Below are 23710 nucleotides of genomic sequence, written 5' to 3'. Positions count from 1 at the left end.
AGAATATAAATACACAGATTCAAAAGTAAGAAGCACAGACATGTACCTCTACATGCAAAAGCGATCGACAGATCGTTTATCGTTCTGTCGGCCTACTGTGTTTGTCATTGCTGCCTGTTGCCACAAGTACGACCTTCATCTTTACATTATTCTAAGTGGGACAAGCAACTGCCAAATAGTGGGAGAAATATGCTGAAAATATTATAATTAGCTGATTACATTACATTTCACGAAAAACCAAATATTTGAATAATTTTCAAACAATCTGTCTGTAGGCACTTTCCTTGTCTCGTAATAGTTTCGCTCGAAGCCTAGCCATCTGCACATTCTGACACTTTACACGCTTTTGTAAGACACGAACAGCTGCACTTAATCTAACCATTTCACACGAATCTGACACTTATATATAGAGAGTTCAACTGGCTGCTTCTGTGTCGTAGGACTGTTTTACAGCTTTAGATTGACTGTCGAATCTTTGCGGCAGTTTCCTGTTCATCGTCAGTTGAGGTGACTTATTTGGAATGTCAAAAAGTGTGGGTACTGCATTCCACATGAGTTTTTGTCTGCGTTCATGAACTGATTTTGTTAGATCTGTAGCGAACAAAACCTAATATTATTATATAGGTAAACTAGGTCTTCCCTCATAAAGTCTTCTCGTCTGCTATTAACTAGCCATTTTCTGCTCCTAAAACGAAACACTCATCATTTATACACATATAGTTTGCAAGTGAATCCTGACGATACAGTTTAGTAACATGATGGTATATACCTCTCAGGATCCTTAGGAAACCTAAAAAAGACAGCTGTGGTATCTTCTTCCTATTGCTGCTGCAATTAATTGCACTACAAACGCTCCCGATGGTAAAAACCATTGTATAAATCAAAATAAACAATCACTATTCGCTTTCAGGATCGCGCCGAACTCACAGTTCAACCTACCGGCCGCTTGGGGCGCTGCTGGCGCCGTAGGCAACAAAAACGAGGCGAAGTGTCGCGACTGTTATGTTAGACTGTGGTTATACCATGTTGTTTATATAGGTCGTTGATTTTTTTATATTTTGTTGTTCCCTGATAAATATTTTGTACCTTTCTGAAAATTTTTTGTTCTTTGCAAATGTGTGATACACGTTCCCAATAAAGGCTCATATTTTCTTAACGCCACATGTACTTCGAAGGTCACCTCTTGGAAACCTTTGCAACTGAGCATTTATTCAGTAAATAATTCTATAAAATGATTAACTAGTGCGGAAGTAATTTAGAAAAAGCAAAGAGGAAATGTCTTCTATCACTCAGCAATCACATTAACTTTTCGTAGATTTTGTTAAGCCTCAAAAAGACCCGCCCAGTTGACAACCATAGATGCAATAAAGAGGTTCAGCAATCAAATGCACTGCTTAGCAGTAGTTTCGCGTCAAATGCTGAAGACGCTGTCGACAACATGTATCACAGAGTTCCTCATTGCTCCACTCCAAACGTTCTACGCTAGTTCCGTAACTTCCGTGTCGCCTGATCTTTTTCCCTGAAGATATTTTAAAATTTGTAGAGTATCTTCGTAAATCATTTCACAATTCCCCCAGGTTTGTTCTAACAGGCGTGATCGACTTCAGTTGTCTTGTTTACGGTCTTATTATCTCTGCTCGTCCAACATCTTTGGTGCTGCTGTAACAACTAACATGGAATTGTTTGTGCTGTCATATGGTTGTGATAGACTAAATTGATTGTAATTTTTAGCGCGGGTCAGAGCCGCCCTTTCAGTTCATAGTACTGTGACCACTGCATCAGTTATGCTACGAACTTGTGACTGTCAAACCGTCATTTTTAAAATTTTAATTTTGTAGCACTTTACGTACACTACCATGAATGTGTTCAGGGAGACGGTTCGGTCTACCCTCAAAAGGAGTTTAAGCGAATGGTCGTTCTCTCCCAGCACATTAAGCCAACTTCCTCTCGATGAAACGAGAGAAAACTATATCCGCCGGAATATACGAGGCGCGCTGTTTTCACAAGTGTTACCAACGCCATTGGAAACAGAGGTGAAGTTAGTGGCATATTCGAGAGATGTGCTGACTCAAATTCTTGACATGGACCCGGAAATAACAGAGACCCAAGATTTCGTCGATTTCGTGGCTGGTAATAAGATTCTTGATAGTTCAGTGACTCTTGCCCATAGGTACGGTGGCCATCAGTTTGGCGTCTGGAACGGACAACTTGGAGATGGGAGAGTAATTTTATTGGGAGAATATATTAACAGGTGAAATGCTTGTTCGGTTGGTTGAATTAAGTTAGTGGCGTATTTAATGTTAATCTAGTTACGATTTTCAGTCTAGGTCAGCGTTGGGAACTGCAGCTGAAAGGTGCAGGAAAAACACCTTATTCACGCGACGACGATGGACGAGCGGTGCTACGTTCTTCCATCAGAGAATTCCTCTGCTCAGAAGCAATGTTCTATTTAGGTCGTTATATTTTGTTTTTATTATTATTATAAGTATTAACAAAGATAAATACAATTATTTATCCATTATGGTGCCTAGAGGTTTGCAACATTTATATCCAGGCTGTGTAGCAAACAAAAAGTAACAGCCTGAAACTTGTGAAACTTTCAGGTATTCCAACATGCAGAACAGCTGCAATAGTTGCCAGCCAAGATCTTGTGATGAGAGACGAATTTTACAAAGGCACACCTAAAGCAGAAAGGGCGGCAGTTGTGCTGAGGGTAGCCCCATCTTGGTTTCGATTTGGCTCATTGGAGCTTCTAGCAAAGAATGGTGAACTAACCACCCTTCGAATACTTCTAGAGTACATTGTTCAGGTGAAATATTCATCTTTGTATTTACAATTGTTTCTGCAAAAATAATGTATCCTTCCTGGCATGAAAAGAAATATCTGATGAAATAATATTTTTCCAACTCCAGGAACATTTCACAAGACTGAAGGATGCAAAGAATAAATATGTGCTATTGTTCAGTGAAATCATGCACAAAACTGTAGATCTTGTTGTACAGTGGCATGCAGTTGGATTTGCACATGGAGTACTGAATACTGATAACATGAGTCTCCTCAGCATCACCATTGACTACGGCCCATTTGGCTTTGTAGAGGCTTATGACTCACAATTTGTACCAAATACATCAGACAAAAACAAAAGATACGCATTTGATAAGCAGCTTGAAGTAAGTAGGTACATAGCCACAAAAGCTTTATATTTTTGGCTTAGCATGTATTTGCTACAGTTAATAGTAAAAAAGTAAGCTGTCTGTTCATGTAAGTTTGAGTGAGGTAACAGAAACAAAAGTGTGGATGTAACATTATTTTGAGATTTTTGTACGCAACTTCACCCATCAGGTCAGTGGTTTGTCAGGGTAATGCAGCAACAGCCACTTGTGTGCGTGTGCGAGAGAGAGAGAGAAAAATAGTTCTAGGTGTGATCTTTATAATACTGGGTTGTTATAATTAAACTTTCCCTATTTAACACCTTGTAACACAGAAACTAATTACAGTATGAGTATCAAACTTGGTAGCATTAATGTTCAGAGTATGGGGTGCACGATTTACATGCATCACAGCACCACCATCCAGTTCCAACCATGGCCACCAGGTGCCATGATCAGTTATCATGATTCATAGTCTCCCAGACCTGACCATTCGCAGTCGCTTGCCGACTTGTCAACATGAGCTTGGACAAAAGGAGCAGGGTATTATTGGTGAAACTCTATCATCAAGACAACAGTAAACTTTGTGAATATCGCTGGTTGAAAGAATTATGGAAGAGTCCTATTTCTCCACCTGCTGTGCGCTGCATGATGAAGTAGTTCGAATCAACTGGAGAACTGGGTGTCGCTCCTGGAAGAGGCTGACAACTGGTTGCACCACAGATGAGCAACGAAATTGCTGTTGCTATGCCAGAAAATGCTGTGCGCAATTCCCAATTGTCAGGAGGTGCGCATGCTGTGTCACGACAGTTGAACATCCCGTGGTCCACTGTACGGAAGGTGCTTTGAAACACTGTCAAATGGTATGCATACAAAATCCATATCATACAGAGGCTTGCACCACAGGATGCGCAAGGACATGTTGACTTTGCTCTCCACTTTCTCGCAAGGATTGAAGTTGATGAGGCTGGCCCTGGAGCATCCTATGGACAGACGAAGCTCATTTTTCTCTGACGGATGAGGTGAACAGACAGAATTGCCAAGAGCTGGGATATTCACAGCCAGTCACTGTGATGAAGATCTTCTGTATGGTGAACGTGTCACCGTATGGTGTGGCTTCATGACTATGTTCATCATTGGTCCATTCTGTTTTGAACAGGTTGGTGGTCAAGGACCAAAGACGTGCAGTGTGACTGGCCAGCATTACTGTGATATGCTTCGCCAGGATGTCATATCAGCTGTACAGATGAAAGATTCATTGACCACAACAGTTTTCATGCAAGATGGGACTCCTGCGCAAATCGTTTGTGAAGTTCACCTGCTTCTGTGAAACACACATGGAAATGATCAAATTATCAGCCAATCATTTCCAAGTGCTTGGTTGGCACAATCACCTGATTTCACTCCCTGTGATTTCTGGTTGTGGGGCTACCTGAAAGACAGGGTTTACCAGGGAACATTCAAACATGTGCTGATTTGAAACACAGCATATCAAGAGGTAGCCAGCATACCTACGGACATGCTTCGTTCTGCAGTGCAGAATACAATCCTGCACTTTCAGACTCTTCTGTACACTGATGAGTGCCATATTGAGCCCCTTTTGTAGCAGTAATGTTACCGGTATGTGATGGTATGATGTGCCATATCAGCACATTAAAAATGTTTCAGTTGAATTTATTCTGCATTATTTCTCTTCCCCATGTCCTTGACATTAATGCTACCAAGTTTGATCCTCATATGGTAATTAGTTTCCGTGTTATAATGTGTTAAATAGAGAAAGTTTAATTATAACCACCCAATATAAAAGATGATATGATATGTTGCTACTCACCACACTGATGAGGTCTTGGTCAGTGAACATGCACACTAGAAAGTAGAATATTCAATAAGCACAATTACAAAGTTACTCGTACATTCATAGCAAAAAAATTCTTTGAAGTAAAGTTGAAGCAGGTATTATTTGAAATTCCTTTTAAAAGTGGTTTTGTTTTCTTTTAGATCATTAGATAAATGATCAAAGATTTTTATAGGTCCTCCGTATCGTTGCTATTACATTCTCCCCACATATATTCACTGAATCCTCAACTGTTCTCTTTTTCCCACTTATACTAAACTGCTCAAAAAAAATTTACCACTGTCATGACTTGCATAAATTGTTTTTCTAGTGGGAAACCTTTTTCTCATTGCTCTTAGTAGAGAGCACTGTTTCTCCGATTGTTTGCCATATCACATTGGCAAGGTATCCAACAAATTCCTGCCTGCCACAATAACAAATTCTTCTTAACCTATCCCAAAAGGACTGCAATGTAAGATATTGGGCAGAAAACCATTTTAACCTGAAATTTCCATATGATTCTGGCCATTTTCTATAAAATTTGGCAACAAAGGATAGAAATACTAGGGATTTTGTGACATCTCTCTCTTCTCTGTCCAGTTCCTAATTTTTTGCTTTCCTTGATCATGTCCTGTTTATCAGTTGAGTAGCCTGTTCATTTTGTCTCAGCACTTTGGCAAGCTGTCTAGATCCCAGACTGAGTGAGTCCCTTGTGCAAATGTTTTAAGCACGCTGGTGGTCTGCAATGGGTGATGTCAACTGGAAAATGGTAAATACAATTCGGTATACGTTGGCTTATGATAAACTGAGTGCTCCAGACAGCAGTCATTTTTTCATCTAACCAAAACATCCATTGTGAACTGAGCATTAATATGAATGGAGCTGAGGTTACATAAAAACCACAAATTTTCTCCATGAGGCACACTGTGGAAGTATAGTTGACACCATCATAAATTGTTCAAAAATTGATGTCCATCTGAAATTTACACACATCAAAAAACGTTTTGCATCACCCCGGTTGATAGACATTGACTGTGGATATTGTAATACAGACACAGTTCCTTTTACTGTTTAGGGGTGTCACTAAACCTCCCCAAAGATGTAAACAACCATGCATGAGCAGTGCCTATTAGACGGAGGTGGTCTGACAGCCGATCAGTTCCAGTCATTCCACCAGGAAGGAGGTACACGGCTCATGTTGTCTGTAGGTCACCCATGCCTAAACGGTTAATGCTGTGGTTCAATCCCGTCCGTATTGTTACTTTGTGCCAGGAAGGGCTCTCAACAAGAAAAGTGTCTAGGTGTCTCGGAGTGAACCAAAATGATGTTGTTCGGACGTGGAGGAGATACAGAGAGACAGAAGCTGTCGATGACATGCCTCACTCAGGCTGCCCAAAGGCTACTACTGTAGTGGATTACCACTACCTACGGATTATGGCTCGGAGGAAACCTGACAGCAACACCACCCTGTTGAATGATGCTTTTCGTGCAGTCACAGGACGTCGTGTTACGACTCTAACTTTGCTCAATAGGCTGCATGGTGCGCAACTTCACTCCTGACGTCCATGGCGAGGTCCATCTTTACAACCATGCAGTGCAATACAGATGGGCCCAACAACATGCTGAATGTACCACTCAGGATTGGCATCCCATTCTCTTCACCGATTAGTGTTGCATATGCCTTCAACCAGACAGTCGTCGGAGACGTGTGTGGAGGCAACCCAGTCAGGCTTAACGCCTTAGACACACTGTCAAGTGTGTGCAGCAAGGTGGAGGTTCCCTGCTGTTTTGGGGTGGCATTATGTGAGGCCAATGTATGCCACTGGTGGTCACAGAAGGCACCGGAATGGCCATACGATACATGAATGCCATCCTCTGACCGATAGTGCAACCATATTGGTGAGGCATTCGTCTTCATGGACAACAATTTGTACCCCCATCATGCACATCTTATGACCCACCAACCACTCTGAGAGATCCACACCAAATCGCCATTGAGGAGTGGGACAATCTGGACCAACAGTGCCTCGATGAACTTTCGGATAGTGTGCAACGATGAATATGGGCATGCATCAATGCAAGAGGATGTGCTACTGGGTATTAGAGGTACCGGCGTGTACAGCAATCTGGATCACCACCTCTGAAAGTCTCACTGCATGGTGTTACAACATGCAATGTGTGGTTTTTGTGAGCAATAAAAAGGGCAGAAATGATATTTATGTTGATCTCTCTTCCAGTTTTATGTACAGGTTCTGGAACTCTCAGAATCGAGGAGATGCAAAACTTTTTTTGATGTTCGTATTACCAATTACTGTCAAGTACTCTGTGGTAAGGACCTTTGTTGGAAGTGATGCTACATCAAAGCTTCGTAAATGGTCTGAACTGCCTAGAAGCATAGCCCCCAACCTATTAATAAAGTTGATGGAGTTACATGTTTGACATGAACATCTGCACACCAGTGACCTTAATAAGGAAGCTGTATGTTTGGCTAGATCATAATATGCAGAAACACCAATATTGCTTTCTATTGGCCATAAAGATAAACCTATTTTATGAATTTTTGAAATGTTGTTTAGTCTGGTTGGCAACCACGTGTGCCTCTTGATGGTCTGTTGAGGTAACAAGGAAGAATCCGTGAGTGCAGAAGTTTTCTGTTGCACATGCCCTCTAGGGTCATAATTAGTCTTCCTATAGGTGGAGTCACTTAACACACTATGCAACTTGTCCATATACAGACTAAGAAGTAACAGTTCATTTGCATTACCTTTATTGCCCTTCAGCATCACTCTGTTAGGTTCCTCTTAGAGGTTAAGTTGCTGGAAAGAGGAGGAGCCATATGACACCTTTGTTTAGCTGCTGAGAAGAAATAAAAAGAGTAACATGCCAGGTGTTTTTGAAAGCTCCTCTTCCACATTTTTGGAAAACAACAAGGTCATTGTCCCCATCAATGTCTTTTACTATTTCTGTGCTCTTCCGTATATCACTCAGTGTCAAGCAACCACAGGTATCCATGTGTGTAATCATTCTCTGTTATGGAGTCATCCTAGGGTAAGAGAACTGACCAGAAGGAAGCTGCAAAAATGTATGAAGATCAGCAAGGCAAACTGGATGCTGTGATCAGGTTTAAACATGGAGGTGATGACAACTGTGAAAAAAAACTAGTATTACCTGTGAGACTATTGGGACTTGAAGTTGAAAGTCTTTTCCGTCTTTCATCACAGTGGTGCCACTTCAGGAGTTACTAAGATTTTTAAGTGCACTCTGTCAGTACACAAGATAAGCGCATTTTACATTTTGAGAAGTAACTCCAGTTGCATCATAAGAGAAAGCAAGTAGTGCTTTAGGAGAGAATATTGTGAGTAGCAACTATCATTTTCATAATATTCCAGTCCGGATTTTCCATTGTTTTAAGATGGAAAAAACTGGACTCATGTCAGAACTTAGGAGCACAAGTGTTCAGCTGCTAATGAGACTTTTAAGTAATATTAGAACTAACTGAAGTATTTAGGAATGGTGTCCCTGCCAGAAAACTTACAGGAATCATGAGAGCTCCCAATGTTCCAGACTGGAAAAATAAAGTGAAGAGGGCAAAAAAAACAATATTTTTGTCAATAATGATTTATAAAACTTCCACATTAAGAGCTGGACTTTCTTCCTCAAGCTAGATCCAAGACAGCCATGGACCAGTCAAAATATTAGGTTACTTCTGTCTTGAAAGTCGTCTTCTGTTGGGCCGAGGAAATATATAATGTGGTGATAAATACTTTTCAAATGTGCTGAAGACACAGTAAAACTTGTAGTACAGTTCCCACCAGATGTACTGGGAAAACTTAGGCATGAATTACCTTGTACCCATCAGACTTCAATATTGCAGGATGCTTTTAAACATGGTAGGATACAAAAAATACTCTTCCTCAAAGTTCATTTTCAAAACATATGCTTTCTGCAGTTATAAGGAAGAAAAATCATTTTGTTACTCAACAATATAACTAGGACAAGCTTCTACTCAATACATAGAGAAGGCATTGAGCAGTGAACAGACACAGCTAAAGAAGACTACTTCAGATGTGAAAATGTACACACACATTCATTATTATAAAATGATAGATTGCTACTCACTATATAGAGGAGACATTGAGTCACAGGCAGGCACAATGAAAAGACTGGTATACATAAAGCTTTCAGCCAAGAGGCCTTCTTTTGAAGTAGAAAAAACACACACACACACGACCAGTCTGTGGCTGGTGTAGCGAGTGTGTGTGTGAGTTGTGCTTGTTTGAATGTGTGTGTTTTTTTCTGTTTCAGAAGGCCTTTTGGCCAAAAGCTTAATGTATAGCAGTATTTTTGTTGTGCCTGTCTGTGATTCATTGTCTCCTCTTATGGTGAATTCCAGTCTATCATTTATATTGTCATTATTCCATCCTGCACTTTCCATTGTTTGATTTTGCATACAAATTCATATATGCACAACTCAAGCACATGTACAGAGTGAGGTGGTGCGGTGGTTAGCACACTGGACTCATATTTGGAAGGACAACAGTTCAAACTCACTTCTGGCCACCCAGATTTAGGTTTTCCATGATTTCCCTAAATTGCTCCAGATAAATCCCAGGATAGTTCCTTTGAAAGGGCATGAATGATTTCCTTCCCCATCCTTGACACAATTTGAGCTTGTGTTCCATCTCTAATGACCTTGATATTGATGGAATGTTAAACCCAATCCTCCTCCCCTTCAGACACCTGTGACCACTGTCGTCTCCAGCTGCCAAGTTCTGACATGAGTCCAATCTTTTCCATCTTCAAACAGTGGAAAATCCAGTATGGAATATTATGAAAAGGATAGTTGCTACTCACAATATAGTGGAGATGCTGAGTTACTGGTAGGCCAATAAAAATACTGTTAGAAAGTAAGCTTTCAGCCAACAAGGCCTTTGTCTAAAATAGACAAAAAAACACACACGACCACAGTCTCTGGCAGTTGCCATAGACTCTGGTCACGTGTGTGTGTGTGTGTGTGTGTGTGTGTGTGTGTGTGTGTGTGTGTGTGTGTGTGTGCGCGCGTGTGTGCGTGTGCGCGCGCGTGTGTGCGTGTGCGCGTGTGTGCGTGCGCGCGTGTGTGCGTGCGTGCGTGCGTGTGCGCGTGTGTGCGTGCGCGCGTGAGAGAGAGAGAGAGAGAGAGAGAGATCACCTCAAAGAGATTATGTTCCAGTGGGCAGTATAAATTCAATAGCTCCTTAGAATAAGTAACAATTAAAACATGGTGCTACTCATATTTCCATCAAAGAAAAAAGTCAAGGGACTATGACTGACTTCTCAGAGAATTTTTGTTGAGAGGAAATATGTTCTAAACGTATATAAAGTTAATACAAAAATATTCCGCTTCAAAATAAAAACTTCGTGACATTGTCTCTTTACTTATGTCATCATCGTATACACTAGTTTATATAACTGAACAGTTTAATAAAGTTGCTTAATTCAAAATATTATGTTTTGAATGTAACAAAGTTAGTGTGTTAAAATATAATAATTCCTCAGCATGACCGTTATCTGACCTTAATGTGTAATGAATTTCAATCACATCTGCAAAACAGTTGTCTGTGCACCTTTCAGTTACCTACGAGTAGCAGTTTCCCAAAAGTCAGTTGGCCTACACTAAGCTGTATATGCCCTGCCCAGAGATGTTAGTTTAGGTGAAGATACTTAACAACTGTAGTGTTTGTTATGATGGTATGAAGCATACACATTAAGTATTGTATTAAGAAGTAGCAGCAGTGGTTTTATGACTGTTTAAATTTTTCCAGGGTGAGAAGCAGAAACTGTGGCCCAGTGTTGGCAGTTACCAGTGTTGGCAATGGCTGGAGCATGTGGTGTGGAACAGACACAAAGTGCACACTGGTGATGCCATAAAGTATTCTTGGTCTCGGTTTACGCAGAACGCAGCCATCTTCTTACAAACACACACACACACACACACACACACACACGGCAGTAGTGCAGTTGGTCAAGACGTTGTCTCAAAATGCAATAATCTCAGTCATCAAGCTGCATTGCCAGTCATGAAGCTCTTCGGATCTTAATTCTATAGAGCATACTTAGAATGCGTTGGGAAGACAAACTGCAGCCCATAAACTGCCTGCGATGACTGCCAATTGAGATCTCGAAATATCTCACAGTGAGCAAACTACATCGCTGCAAATGTGTGGCAGCTCACAAATAAGATACCGTATGAACTGTTTTGAAGCTAAAGAATCGCCCTTGGGTTTTGGCACTTTTTAAAAATTACATACTTTTGATTTCAAAATTATTTTCTTGGGGAAATGGCAAAATTACAAAGTGACAGATAGCTAGCCAGTAATAAACTTCAGGAGGTGAAGTTCCAGTACCATCAATGGACACTTACTGCCTCTCCCTCCAGGTAGTCAGCCAACCTACTTCAACCCAGTCTCCTACTCGCGCCCATCTTCCCCTTTCCTCACTGCTCTTGGTACAATATTTGTCACTAAACATATTTCCCATTTCTCAAAAAATAGCAAGAATGTGAATATAACATTTGGACTGAAAACATTTTTTACAAAAATTTCAGAAGTTTAACATTAGTACAGAAAGGATCAGATCAATGGATACACACATGCTCTACAGCCTGCCAGAGCATATTAGGTTTTTAGTTGAAAATGTGGTGGAACTTAAAGCAAAGAACTTTCTTTTAGACAACTCTTTCTATGTTATCTACCCACATATTCTACAAACCCCTCTGTGAAATGTGTGGCAGAGGGTATTTGTCATTGTATCACATTTCTTCCCATTCATTCAGAGTGTAGTTTGAAAAGAACTTCTTAAATGGTTTTTTGCACATTATAATTAGTCTGATATTACATGTAAATTGAAGGTGGAGAGGAGGAGAAAGGAAAGAAAGGGGATCACTGCTGTCAGCTGCATTGGGACATTTTCCTTTCTCCCTCTCTCCAACTTCAATTTACATATAATGTATCTTAGCTGTAGATTCTGTATGGTGTATGTTCTTTCAGACATGTCCAAAAGAATAGACACCACACATTCATATAATAGTGTAATATTGCTTTGTGACCACTATGGGAGAAATACATTGGTATGTCCTTACATTCCTCTCATAATACAAGTTCTTGGAGCTTAGTGAGTAGGCTTTCATGCAATAGTTCACATTTATTTTCAAGTGTATGCTAGTTCAGGTTTTTCTTTTGGATGGCACTCCCCTACAAGTCAAACAAACCTTTTACCGTTCATGCTGTTTTTTTTTACATTTGAAGTCTTGTGTTAGTTCTATGTTGTATGGGTCCCATGCACTTGAGCAATATTCTAGGATGGATTGCAGAAGTGTTTTGTAAATAGTATCCTGTGTTAACTGATTGCATTATCACAGTCTTTTACCTGTGAACTGAAATAAGTCACCTGTGTTATTTATGTTGAGCCTATGTGAACACTCAATTTTATATCCTCACAAATTTTTATGCCAAGGTGTTTGCATGAGTTGTCGGATTGCAGTTGCAGTTGACTCACTGATATTGTACGAATGGGGGGGGGGGGGGGACAAAAAAAAATTGCCGTGGGCAGAGATTGTGTAGTACGCATTTCTGCCGCTAGGCGTGTATAGAACAGTTCATTGCCAGTTCAGTGTCATCCGTGTTGTCAACCTGGCTTGTTCTATTTATCTGCAGGGATTGTTTTTGTTAGTGCTGCTTTGTTCTTGTTTCATTTTTGTTTAAGTGAACAACATGCATCTGTGCAATTTTGTTTTCTACTCTGTAAAAATGCTGCTGAAACTGTTTTTAATGTTGAAAACAGCTTACCAAGATGATGCTACAGGAAAAGCTCAAGTGTACAAGTGGTTTGCTCGATTTAAAAATGGCAAATCGTTCTGGACATTTAAAAATGGCAAATCGTTCTGGACATCCACCAACTGCCCAAATGAACGAAAACAATCAAAAAATTTGAGAGCTTCTGCTCACAGACCGTTGACAAACAACTGATCAACTGTCAGAGATTGCACAACAGTGTTCATCAAAAACTACCCAATTTGTGGCAGACAGTAGACTGATTCTTCCACCACAACAACACACCTGCACGCTCTCTCTCTCTCTCTCTCTCTCTCTCTCTCTCTCTCACACACACACACACACACACACACACAAAACAGAGTCATATGTTACACAGTTTTTGGCTTTGTGCGACTTGTGACTTTTTCTTATTTCCTCGCAAGAAAAGGGGCTGAAAGAACACAGATTTGACAACATTGAGGAAGTCGAGGAAAAAAATGAGGGAGAAGCTGTCAGCCCCTCCTAAATATGACTAAAAAAATGTTTTGCACAGTGGAAGCACTGGTGGGACATATGTATTTTTGTAATGGAGAATCTTTTGAAGTGGATAAGGCTTTTTTGTAAACAGTTTGAAAATATGTAGCTTTTAAAAAATAATTCCAGTTGTTTTTGGGTAGCCCCACATAGTCATAGGGCAACACATCTTTGTTTCATGAACTTCATTGAAGGTACACAGAAACTATTAAAATTGTTGTTTGGATTATTTTGTAATATTGGCAGTGAAATACAGTAATATTTAGTAATTTCATTGTATTGCACTTAAATAAAATGTACATCTTTGGCTGGTTTCCACGTTCCACGAACCCTTGTAACCAAGAAACTTCACTAATGTAATGTAATGGTTACTTCACTGCTGCTTGTCAAATTTGCCTTTTTCCAAGGTACATAATTAAATATTCATTAGCCACAGTTATTGTTGCATGGTGCAAATACATAGCCAGAAAACAACTATTCTCACTACCAGCCAGCTGTAGTACTACATTAATTACGTAGGGTTTCAAACAGCAGAAAGCCCAGTCTTGAATAACAACAGTATGGAAAGGATAGACTGCTACTTACCACTTAGTGGAGGCATTAAATTGCAGACTGGTACATTGAAAAAGAAAGCATTCTGTTTCATTATGCCGGTCTATGACTCACTTGTGTTGAGTAGCAAACTATCTTTTCCATGTTGTTGTTACTTAGGATAAATCTCTCATATTTGGAACATCTAATAGCAATTGCTGACTAAAGTTTACAGTTAATAGAATGAGTAAAAGTAACAACCACCTTATAATTTAGGCATTGAGTGGCCGACAGGCATATAAACAAGACTTAAAAATTTGTCAAGCTTTCAGACAATGTACTTCTTCAGAGCTAATTAATAAAGAAAACATACATACAGTTTCATTGGCACAGCAAACTAGGTAACAAAAGTTCGGTAGACAATTCATAAAAAATACAGTATGTAGGGAACTACTAGTGGTCTATTACCATGGAATACAAAATATAAGTGGAATTAATAACTGAGAATAAAACAATCTATAACTAGCAGAATAAATTAGAATCGATAGAAATATACATTGCATGAATTTTGTAATATAAAAATGGCTGTAGAAATTACTAAAGAGAATAAGTTTTGTTTCTTCCTTCACAGATTGTTGCATGGAATCTGGAAAAACTTGCATATGCTCTTTTTGCTATAGTTACTGAATATGAAAGGAGGCAAATTCTGGATCTTCTGAATCAACTGTCTGCATATGCAAACCACAGAGTCGGGTAAGAAGTTTTGAAATTTGATTTGAACCATGATTTTCCAACTCGCTATTGGAAGTGTAATTCTGTGAACTTAAATTATTGCAGATGTGTGTTTGCAAAAAAGTTGGGGTTAAGAAGATATGATGATTCTGACAATGACTTACTGATGCTGCTCTTGCAAATGATGGAAGAGACTGGAGCAGATTTTACAATGACATTTAGGCAGTTTGGTGAGATCGAGTTAGCAGACATGACAGATCCTGCCAAGCTTGCAAACTTGTGGTCCTTACAGAGATTATCTAGTCATAATGCATATGAACGCTTCGTGGAACTTTACAAAAGAAGAGTAAGCCTCGATTATGGTAAGAAATGAAACATCATGTGACAGCAGAAAAGTAGATTGTTCATTTTCCACATCCTCATCTTAATCATTTACCAAACACAGGCCATGAAAACTGACCAATTTCCTTCCTTTTCTTATAGTCTGAGTGAGGTTCTCCTCCAGCTTATTCTACCAATGTAATTGTGGCATACCAAGAGAGCAGACATTTCTGTTCTATTTCTAGTCACACAAATACACCAGAAGATTTCATTGTCAGTATACCTTCAAATGTATATAGTTTTTAGTAAACTTAAAATTTCCACATCCATGCCGACTGCTACCAAATTAGGATGCATTAATGCAAATTAAGGAGGAATATGTTGGTAATACTAATTGCAGCAGTGTCAGAATGCAAGGAAAGTTGACAGTTATCTGTACATATCCAAAATTCAGTTAGTTTTGTTCAATATCACTATTTTTCATAGATGTAATGGTGTCCTTAAGGGCGATTGTTTACATGTGCCCATCCTACTGAGTTTAATTGAAATATTGATTACAACTCTGACAGTTTCATGGGGAAGAAGGTATGAGAGAGAAGTCATAAAGAGCGTTCCTGGTTAGACTTTATGTAGTATTTCATGCCTCAGTTGAGTGGTAGGCAGTGAACTTGATTTCTGTTATTCAGAAGAAAATCACATTGATATAATGAATGTCCCTCATGATAATGAAAAAGTAGGAGAGCGGAGAGAGAACAGAGAAGATATTTCATTATGTTTGTTATTTAAATGAAGTAGCAGTACAGAAGAATTATGTTTCAAATATACAAACATGCCCACAGTAGACTCAGTATTTATACCTCTTGTAATCCAAATGGATTTATTGATAAGTCAGTTGAAAAGCTTGCACATATGTCTGGCGAGGTTGCTAGGTCCAGCACAGAATGACATGTGTGCCAGCACCAGGTCACATAGGTAAACAACAGCAGTAGATTTAAGGACTGCTGCGGACTGTCTTGGCCTCACTTGTCTCAGCTCACTGATTTGTACCACATGCACTCTGGTAAACTTAATTACAACTACTTTGCCATATTTGGCTATTTTGTAACTTGTTATTCCTGGCCGTTGGCATTTGGTTGTCAGGTACACATCTGTTTGCAAATGTGGTACAGTCTCCATTCTCTGTTTGAGCACACATTGTGCCTACTGTGAGTGCACTGACAACATGAGCATGCACCAAGACAGTGGTTCTTATTATACTGCTTCCCTGTCTGACATAATTACAGTATTTTCCAAGTCTAACATTTGAGTAATTCAATAATCTCTATAGTACTTTAATTGGCAAGAGGTATCCACCTCTAGAAGACTTTATTTCCGTTTGGTTCAAGAAAAGTGAGGATACATTATTTTCTTCGATATATTTGTCATAATTGGTGTTCAATAAAAATTGTGCTGTTGAAGTAGCAGCCATACAAAAGTACCCAGACAACTCATTGATAATACAGGGTTTCTCCTAGAACCATAGTCAGAGTGAGTCCCATAATCAGGAAATGAGCATTGATTGCTGATGAGAGGTCCCATATCACCATCCTGGGCAAGGTCCTAGAGGTGATGGCTTGCTGTTGCCATTCTCCAAACTTATGAAGTGTCAGATGCGTATGTATGGATGATGGTGATTGCTGCTTTTATAGTGTACTTTCATGTTTATATCATTGTCAATAAATGTGAGAAGGGAAACCCAATGCAGAGTACATAGTTAACTTCTCCCAAATAGCACCAAGAGGATTGCTGAGCTCCTGATGGACAGATCACCATTGACAGTGTGCCCTTACTTCTTGAGACACTGTGGAGAGGTTTGAAATTTAAGCAAGGACAATGGTACAGTGTCTGGTGATCAAGAGATGTAGGCCACTGCTTCTTCTCCCATTGTTGACCAAATGCTGGCTATGAAAGACTCATGCGTTAATGATCACAGAAATGGAGGCAGATTTCTGCAATCATACAAGCTGTGTTCTGAAAGTATCGGTAATTTTCAGTTTTTGGAAATAATTATATTTATTTGACTGTGTTAACATTATCTCCTTCAAGGAATAACCATTAGGTGCTATACAATTATGCCACAGCTTCATCCAATCCCCAAAACTAGAGGTTTGAGATAGCACTAAGCTCTTTCAGTGATGTGCATTTAATCTCATTTAAGGTTGTAAAATGAAAGCTTTATAAAACACTCTTTATTTTTGGAAGCTGAATATCTGATGAATATGGAGGCTGGAGAATCAAAACAGTGTTCTTTTTCGTCAAAAATTCACAAATGAGAAATGAAGTGTGAGCAGGTGCATTATCATTTGTTTCAACAGAAATCCGAGCATTCTGAGAACCATAATGAGAACAAATGGGAAGAAATGAAGTGAGTCATTGGGAGATGGAGGTAAGCAGTAGCATTTCTGAGGAGCGTTAAAAGCTTGGTGTGGGACAAAGATGTCCCACAGGAGACCAAGGGAATAATATATCCATCTCATTCTGTGTCTATTCTGACATATGCTTCTGAAAGCTGGAAATAAAGAAAGAGATTTCAGCAAGTTACAATATGTAAAATGAAATTACACAGAAATGGAGTGGTAATAACAAGGATGAGAAGAGAAAGAAATAATGAGTTCAGGGCAATGGTAAAGAGGTGCCCTTTCAGATGGATATAGAATGAGCATCGCTTAAGTGGCATGGACATGTAAAGAGAATGACCTGTAACAGAATACCAAGCAAAATTTGAATTGAAACAAGACAAAAGACTAAGAGGAAGAAAGAAAGAAAGAGATAGCTGCTTGAAAGGGGTGGAGAAGAGTATTCAGGGAAATATGTAGGTGGAACTGAAAGAAGGTAATGGTAGAGTTTTAGCAGGAGGATAGAGGAAGTGGAGAAGTTTATGTTCAAAAACAGACCTGCCCAGCGCCTGTAAACTTTTCATAATGAGGATGGTAATGCAGCTCTTTGAACTGCTCCACTCAAAAGCATAAACTGGAATAGGGTGCCATCATAAAATTCAGTTTTGGACAGTTTATTGCAAACAGAAATTTATCCAAAGTTGATGAAGATGCATAATGAGTCTACTCCCTTCGTCTGTGTCTGAATTCAAACATTGCCATATTTTGCTATAAGGGGTTCTACTGAAAGAAATTCCCAAAGTAGCAGCCACAGATAAGAACATTCACAGAGGGTGCTACATGGCAGAGGTAAATTAGGATTTAAAGATGTATAGTCCCTGATGCAGTGTGTATGCTGTAATAAATAGTATACATTTTCTACATGAGGAATTAATTGTGATGCAACTTTCTGCAAGAAGTGTGCCACATTTGTTGAATAGTGACCAATAACCAAATGCAAACTCAGACATCTCACTTGTGTTTAAACATTTTTAAAAAGAATAAAACTTATATTATGCACTGATACATTACTGTGGAGGAGATGTTGGTTGACCATTTCAAGCTAGAAATGAAACAGTATTCAAGGCAGTGGATTGGATGCCAGTGGATCTCAACTAAAACAGGTGAGGTCATATTTCATTTGATAGCAATGTTATGGCCAGTATTTTGTGGTATGCTGGAAGGATTGCTCTTATTGACTGCTTTGCAAATGATAAAATAATAACCAGCAAACACTACAGGAATTTTCCAGAGAAAGTAGATGATAAAATACTTGAGTGTAGAGTGGGATTCCAAGGGAAAGAAGAAAACAGATCTTGTTCTGTCGAGATAATCCATCTGCCAGCAAAGGTGTTTTGGTAATGGGATACTGAAAGATTTTAAGTATGGATTGTTGGAACATCGAATTCAGTCAATGGATTTGGCATGCTTGAATTTACACATGTTTCCACATCTAAAGAAATTCATGGGTGGCAAATGTCAACAAACATGTTCTGTGATTAAGCAATCCAGGTGACCACCTCGAGTGCTTCAGACATTCAGTAGTGGTATTCATACAACCAAGATAATTGCTTTCTTCTCTTATGTGCTGTGAGCAGAGGTACTTATGTTGGGTGGTTGCTATTTTCTGCTTCATGGTGGTATGGTTGCTTGTGGAGTATTGTTGTCAAGCATTGAATTGCCAAGTGATTTGCAGTGGCTAGCCTGTTCCCTGTTATGATCTACAATAGGCAGGTGCAACTGCTGTCATCAATGTCTTGTGGTCCATGGCAGTTGACTCTGGTGGTAGCAGTTTTCCCTCATCAAAGTGCTCACAGCAAGCACATTCATAGTGGCATGTGAAAAGCCCAGTTCCTGCATCACCTTGAAGACAGATTGTCAAATACACTAGGCACCTACAATCTGGCCATTATGAAATGTGATTATATTTTCCACCTTGCCCATCCTGTGCTCTACTACCAGTGTCTCTACTTTCAGTATTACCGGTGCAAAATCTGGTAATGTTCCACTCAAGTGACCCATCAAACTGTCTATTCACTGTGGTGGCAGGAATGTTTGTACTCCATTGCAGCACTTATCTCTGTCAGTTGTTGATGAGTATGTATTAGCCATTATTTAGCCAAATTATTGCCCCCCTCCATATTATGTTGCACCTTTTACCATATGTGCTTATTTTGTGTCTTTAACAGTGCGAGAATAAGTGTGATAATGATCATCTAATGTAACAAGCAGTAACCAGTACCAAAGTAATATTTCACATGTGGAGATGTATGTGTGTATATTTTAAAAGAATATAACAATGTGATTCAAAATTAGTCCTTTTGAGTGAACAACTCAAACTTATGATATGACAGAATAGTTGCATAGCAGCTCTTAAACACAAGGAGTGTCTAAAAATCTTAGTGAATGGAGCAGTCTGATTGGCAGAGTGTGTTTGAGACTGCATGAACACCATAAGACAAGAACTACCACACTGCAACACGCATATTAAGTGAGCTGCATGGGAAAACATGTTATAGTGCAATGAAGAAACACGAATCTTAAAAATAAAAGTGAAACATTGCAGTGCAGATGCATATGATGTTAGTCCAACTGTATTTTGAAGAAATGTGGAACAGAATCTGCCTTTTACAACTAGCTCAAAAGCTTTTGGGTAGCCTGTACTGTATCACCAACCATATTCACAATATGCCACATTGTCAGTCTCAATCAGCAAACATAACAATAAACATTTGAGCAGCAGTTGCTGAAACAAAGTCAGTAACTTTTATGAGATCGAAATGAAATTCAAAAGACCATCCATTGAACAGTTATTAAATAACCACTTAAAAAGGAAACCCAAGGTGTTGTGGCTCCTGTTTCTTTCTTTAATGAGCTTTGTTTAGTTCACAATTGGATGGAATTGCAAAATAAATTATGTTGGCAATTCGTAAAAAATAAAGTTATGTGTCCTATGCTACAAAAATTGTGCTTGGAAAGGTAAACATTCAATGTATAGTGGAAGTGTTGCATAGTAGATAGGTACCTTGACAAACTGCTACAGCACCCCAGTTGGGTTGAGGTGTTATGGTGAGTGGAGTGGGTGAGATGTACAAGGAAAAGGAGGGAAGAAAGCTACAAAAGGAAGAGAGAGGCAGGGGCTGCCAGAGATAGCTCTCCTTGGTGCAGTGAGCAGTAGTAGATTATTCCATACTGTAATGCATGGGCAAGGCTTGAAGGAAAACGGCTTAGTTGGGAGAGGACAGATTAAATGGAGTTACAGGAGAACGCCTCTGGGAGAACAATGTGGTTGATGTTTCATAGACTCATATACTCACTGAATTCAAGTGAATTGACAGACTGAAGTAATGAGGAGAACATTAATTTTTTGGGAGAAGAAGGAAGGAAAGAAAAGTGATTAAAACAGGTACAGAGGTAGGTGAAGGGTAGGATCTAGTGGATTTTGAGGCAGAATATGTGTTGGCACAACAGTTCCCACCTGTACAATTTAAAGATGATGATGATGATGATCTGTATAGGCATATGGGGTAATGTGAGGTACAAAAACCACATAAAACTAACCATCAGAAAGGCAGGTGCCAGACCCAGATTCATTGGAAGAATCCTCAGGAAATGTAGTTAATCCGCAAAGGAAATCAAGTACAAAATCTCGTTCTACTAATGTTTGAGTGGCCAAAAACAGATGGCTAATAAAGAGAATCTAGGGGAAATTAAATGACTAAATTGGAGTTCAGAAAAAAATTTGACTGGATCAGGTAAAAACCTGTTCATCTCTGATGTGCTTCACAGTTGCTTGCAGAGTATGTATGTAGATCTAGAAATTGTGTTCCAAAATCTGTTGTCAATCTATAATATAGTTTATAAGTTTCAAATTGCTCTTATGCACAAAGATCATGTTCATACTCATTTAAACATTCTCAACTGTTATTGTTGTTATTAAAGACCTCCAAATTATTTTCACAGGACTGACAGAAGATATGAGGAGAGATACAATTATGCGCACAAACCCTCGATATGTGCTGCGAAACTGGATGGCTCAAGCTGCTATTGAGAAGGCAGAGCAAGATGATTACAGTGAAGTGAGGGTATTGCATGAAATACTGAAAATGCCTTTCACCACTCAGGAAGCAGCAGAAATAAGGAATTATGCTGATCCCCCACCTCCTTCATCATACTACATTAAAGTCAGCTGCTCCAGCTAAACCAGTGCATAAAATTACTCTGATAAATGTTTTTGTAAAAGAAAGATACTTTTACAGTTATTTCACACCCTTTTGAAAATATAGCATAATATTTTTTTTATTCTGTTGTTTTATTTGAAAATTATAGTTCATAGCCAATATATATTACAGTAATGGAATATCTAGGATGAAATAATGACATTACTCCATAATATTATCATATATTACAGTAACAAGCTATAGTTTTCAGTTACACCATTTTTTTTTTTTTTTTTTTTTTTTTTTTTTTTTTTTTTTTTTTTTTTTATGTTCCACCTCAACCTCTTATCCTTATGCCAAATTAAGAAGTAACCAATCAAAGGTACCACTTGCTAAAATGTGGCATTAAAGTTCATTACTTTCCAAGTGTAAAACATTTTCAATATTTCAGTTGAGTATAGATAAAGTTTTCTTTTTATAAACACTATGTGATTGGAGACTTGACTTTTAAACATATGCCACTGAAGAGACTGGGCCTAGTTCCATGTTGTGACAGGTTTAGTTTATTTTACAGACTAGTAAATATTTTTAATTTAGGACACGCAAAGGTAAAGTGTGTACATCTAGAAAAATGAAGTAAAGATCTTTTGCCAGAGGTTGCAAAATTATTTCTGACTGACTGTAGGATATATTTATTTATTTATTAAGCCTTCCATTACTGTCCAGTGATGTCCTATTTCCGAATATTAGCCCAACAGTAAGTTGAAACCTGAGCAGTTATTTCTAACAGGAGTTTGCCTTCTGCCAGATAATGGAAAGTGGAAACGTAAGTGATGAGGTGTCGTAGATAATTGAGAAGTTGGAGGAATAGAGACTCACACTTTGTTCCAAGGGGCAGCTGCCTCAGATGCCAGTCATCAGGCAGTCTACCTGCTTTGAGCATTCTGATTGCTCTTTTGATACGACATGGTATAACATCTCCACACATCATAGATGCAGTTCATCATAGTCAAGCAAATGACATTGCATGCTGTGCCATTAATAATCACACAATAAAGAAAGTGAAGGATAAGAATGGGGAAATGTAGCTTCTGAGGTTTTTCTACTCCAGGAATGATACAGGAAGAAAAGAATATTTTGTTTTACATTTTGATCATCCATAGATTACCAAGAGACTGGTACTTAATTACCACATGACACATAAGAAGTGCCCAAATATTATATATTAATATTAAACATAATATAAATATATAATATTAAATATATTACTTTAAATATTTAGTTCCCTTCAATAGAGAAAATCTATCACTTAGAGGAGACATTTCATCATTGTGACTCTTACTAAGTACATTAAGCTTTAGGTAAGTCAGTACTTTTTTCCTCCGATATTCTGGTTTAGGCTGCTCCAACTCGAGTGCTCACCTGCAGGCAGTGCAACAGGCAGTCAGCCAGCAGAGTTGTGTATGTTCCGTACTACTCCAGCCTCTCATCCATGGACGCATGTGCAGAACACGTGCAATAGGGCTACCTGATGGCTAGCTACGCCTACCTGCAAATGAGCTGTTCTGCCTGTATTTGTTGAATTATTGGTATACTGACGTAACATGTTAATATGATCATTTGCATACTTGCTTGCTGTAGCTTATAAACTCTGCAAGATACAAGCTTGTAGGAATACTTCAGCTATTGAACTACAACTTCTCTGCCTTGTAGCGGCTACTTGCAGTGGAACCTCTACTATTACTGTTGTCCATTCTTCTGATGTGTTCCCTGTAGTGGTACTGGCTGAATTATTTCGCGCTAACTCTAATTAGTACACTCATGTTCAGAAGTACATGCTTGGCATGAAAAGTGGTAGTGTGCAGCCCTTAGACATGGATGATGCAGTCAGCATCATGAGCTGCAAGCAACTGAACTTCCTGCATTGCCACAAGCAATTTCTTCATATATGATGCTCATTTGACTAGCTTAGTGGTTTAATTTATTTATTTTCATTCCAAACCATGCATATATGGAACATGGTCATGAATCACATTCTTATAAATCCAGAACTTTCACAAAGGCAGTTCATTAATAATGAGCCCGAACTTAAGTACTGTTTATAGCCAAAACACACAGCTTTTGCAGCGGAGAAACAAAGCAATTATAACAATTAGAATTTCTTGTTTATCAGTGTGTCCATTCGTATAATATGTAGGAAACTTGTCAAGTTTGGCAAACCATTCTCTTACATTCCTCTGTTTGA

The 23710-nt window shown here is 38.9% G+C and overlaps 1 protein-coding gene across 1 annotated transcript; it reads left to right on the top strand.

The window, feature by feature from the left end:
* The first annotated feature begins 1647 nt into the window (after positions 1–1647).
* LOC124711343 (protein adenylyltransferase SelO-like) lies at positions 1648–21607 on the top strand. The gene is made up of 7 exons (XM_047241378.1): positions 1648–2251; positions 2323–2453; positions 2604–2809; positions 2913–3170; positions 14470–14591; positions 14676–14932; positions 21269–21607. The coding sequence occupies exons 1-7, from the start codon at positions 1857–1859 to the stop codon at positions 21505–21507; spliced, it is 1608 nt and encodes a 535-aa protein (XP_047097334.1). The 5' UTR covers positions 1648–1856; the 3' UTR covers positions 21508–21607.
* The last annotated feature ends 2103 nt before the right edge of the window (positions 21608–23710 follow it).

The sequence above is a fragment of the Schistocerca piceifrons genome, chromosome 8 (genome assembly GCF_021461385.2).
Source record: "Schistocerca piceifrons isolate TAMUIC-IGC-003096 chromosome 8, iqSchPice1.1, whole genome shotgun sequence".
Classification (NCBI taxonomy): Eukaryota; Metazoa; Arthropoda; class Insecta; order Orthoptera; family Acrididae; genus Schistocerca; species Schistocerca piceifrons.
The sequence above is the reverse complement of the archived record's forward strand: the minus strand, read 5'-3'. Positions and strand labels throughout refer to the sequence as shown.

Excerpts from the sequence above, each read along its gene's own strand:
- LOC124711343 (XM_047241378.1), top strand. The coding sequence starts at position 1,857 with ATGAATGTGTTCAGGGAGACGGTTCGGTCTACCCTCAAAAGGAGTTTA. Across the intron at positions 2,252-2,322 it reads TTGGGAGAATATATTAACAG|TCTAGGTCAGCGTTGGGAAC; the intron begins GTGAAATGCTTG and ends TACGATTTTCAG. Across the intron at positions 2,810-2,912 it reads TTCTAGAGTACATTGTTCAG|GAACATTTCACAAGACTGAA; the intron begins GTGAAATATTCA and ends TTCCAACTCCAG.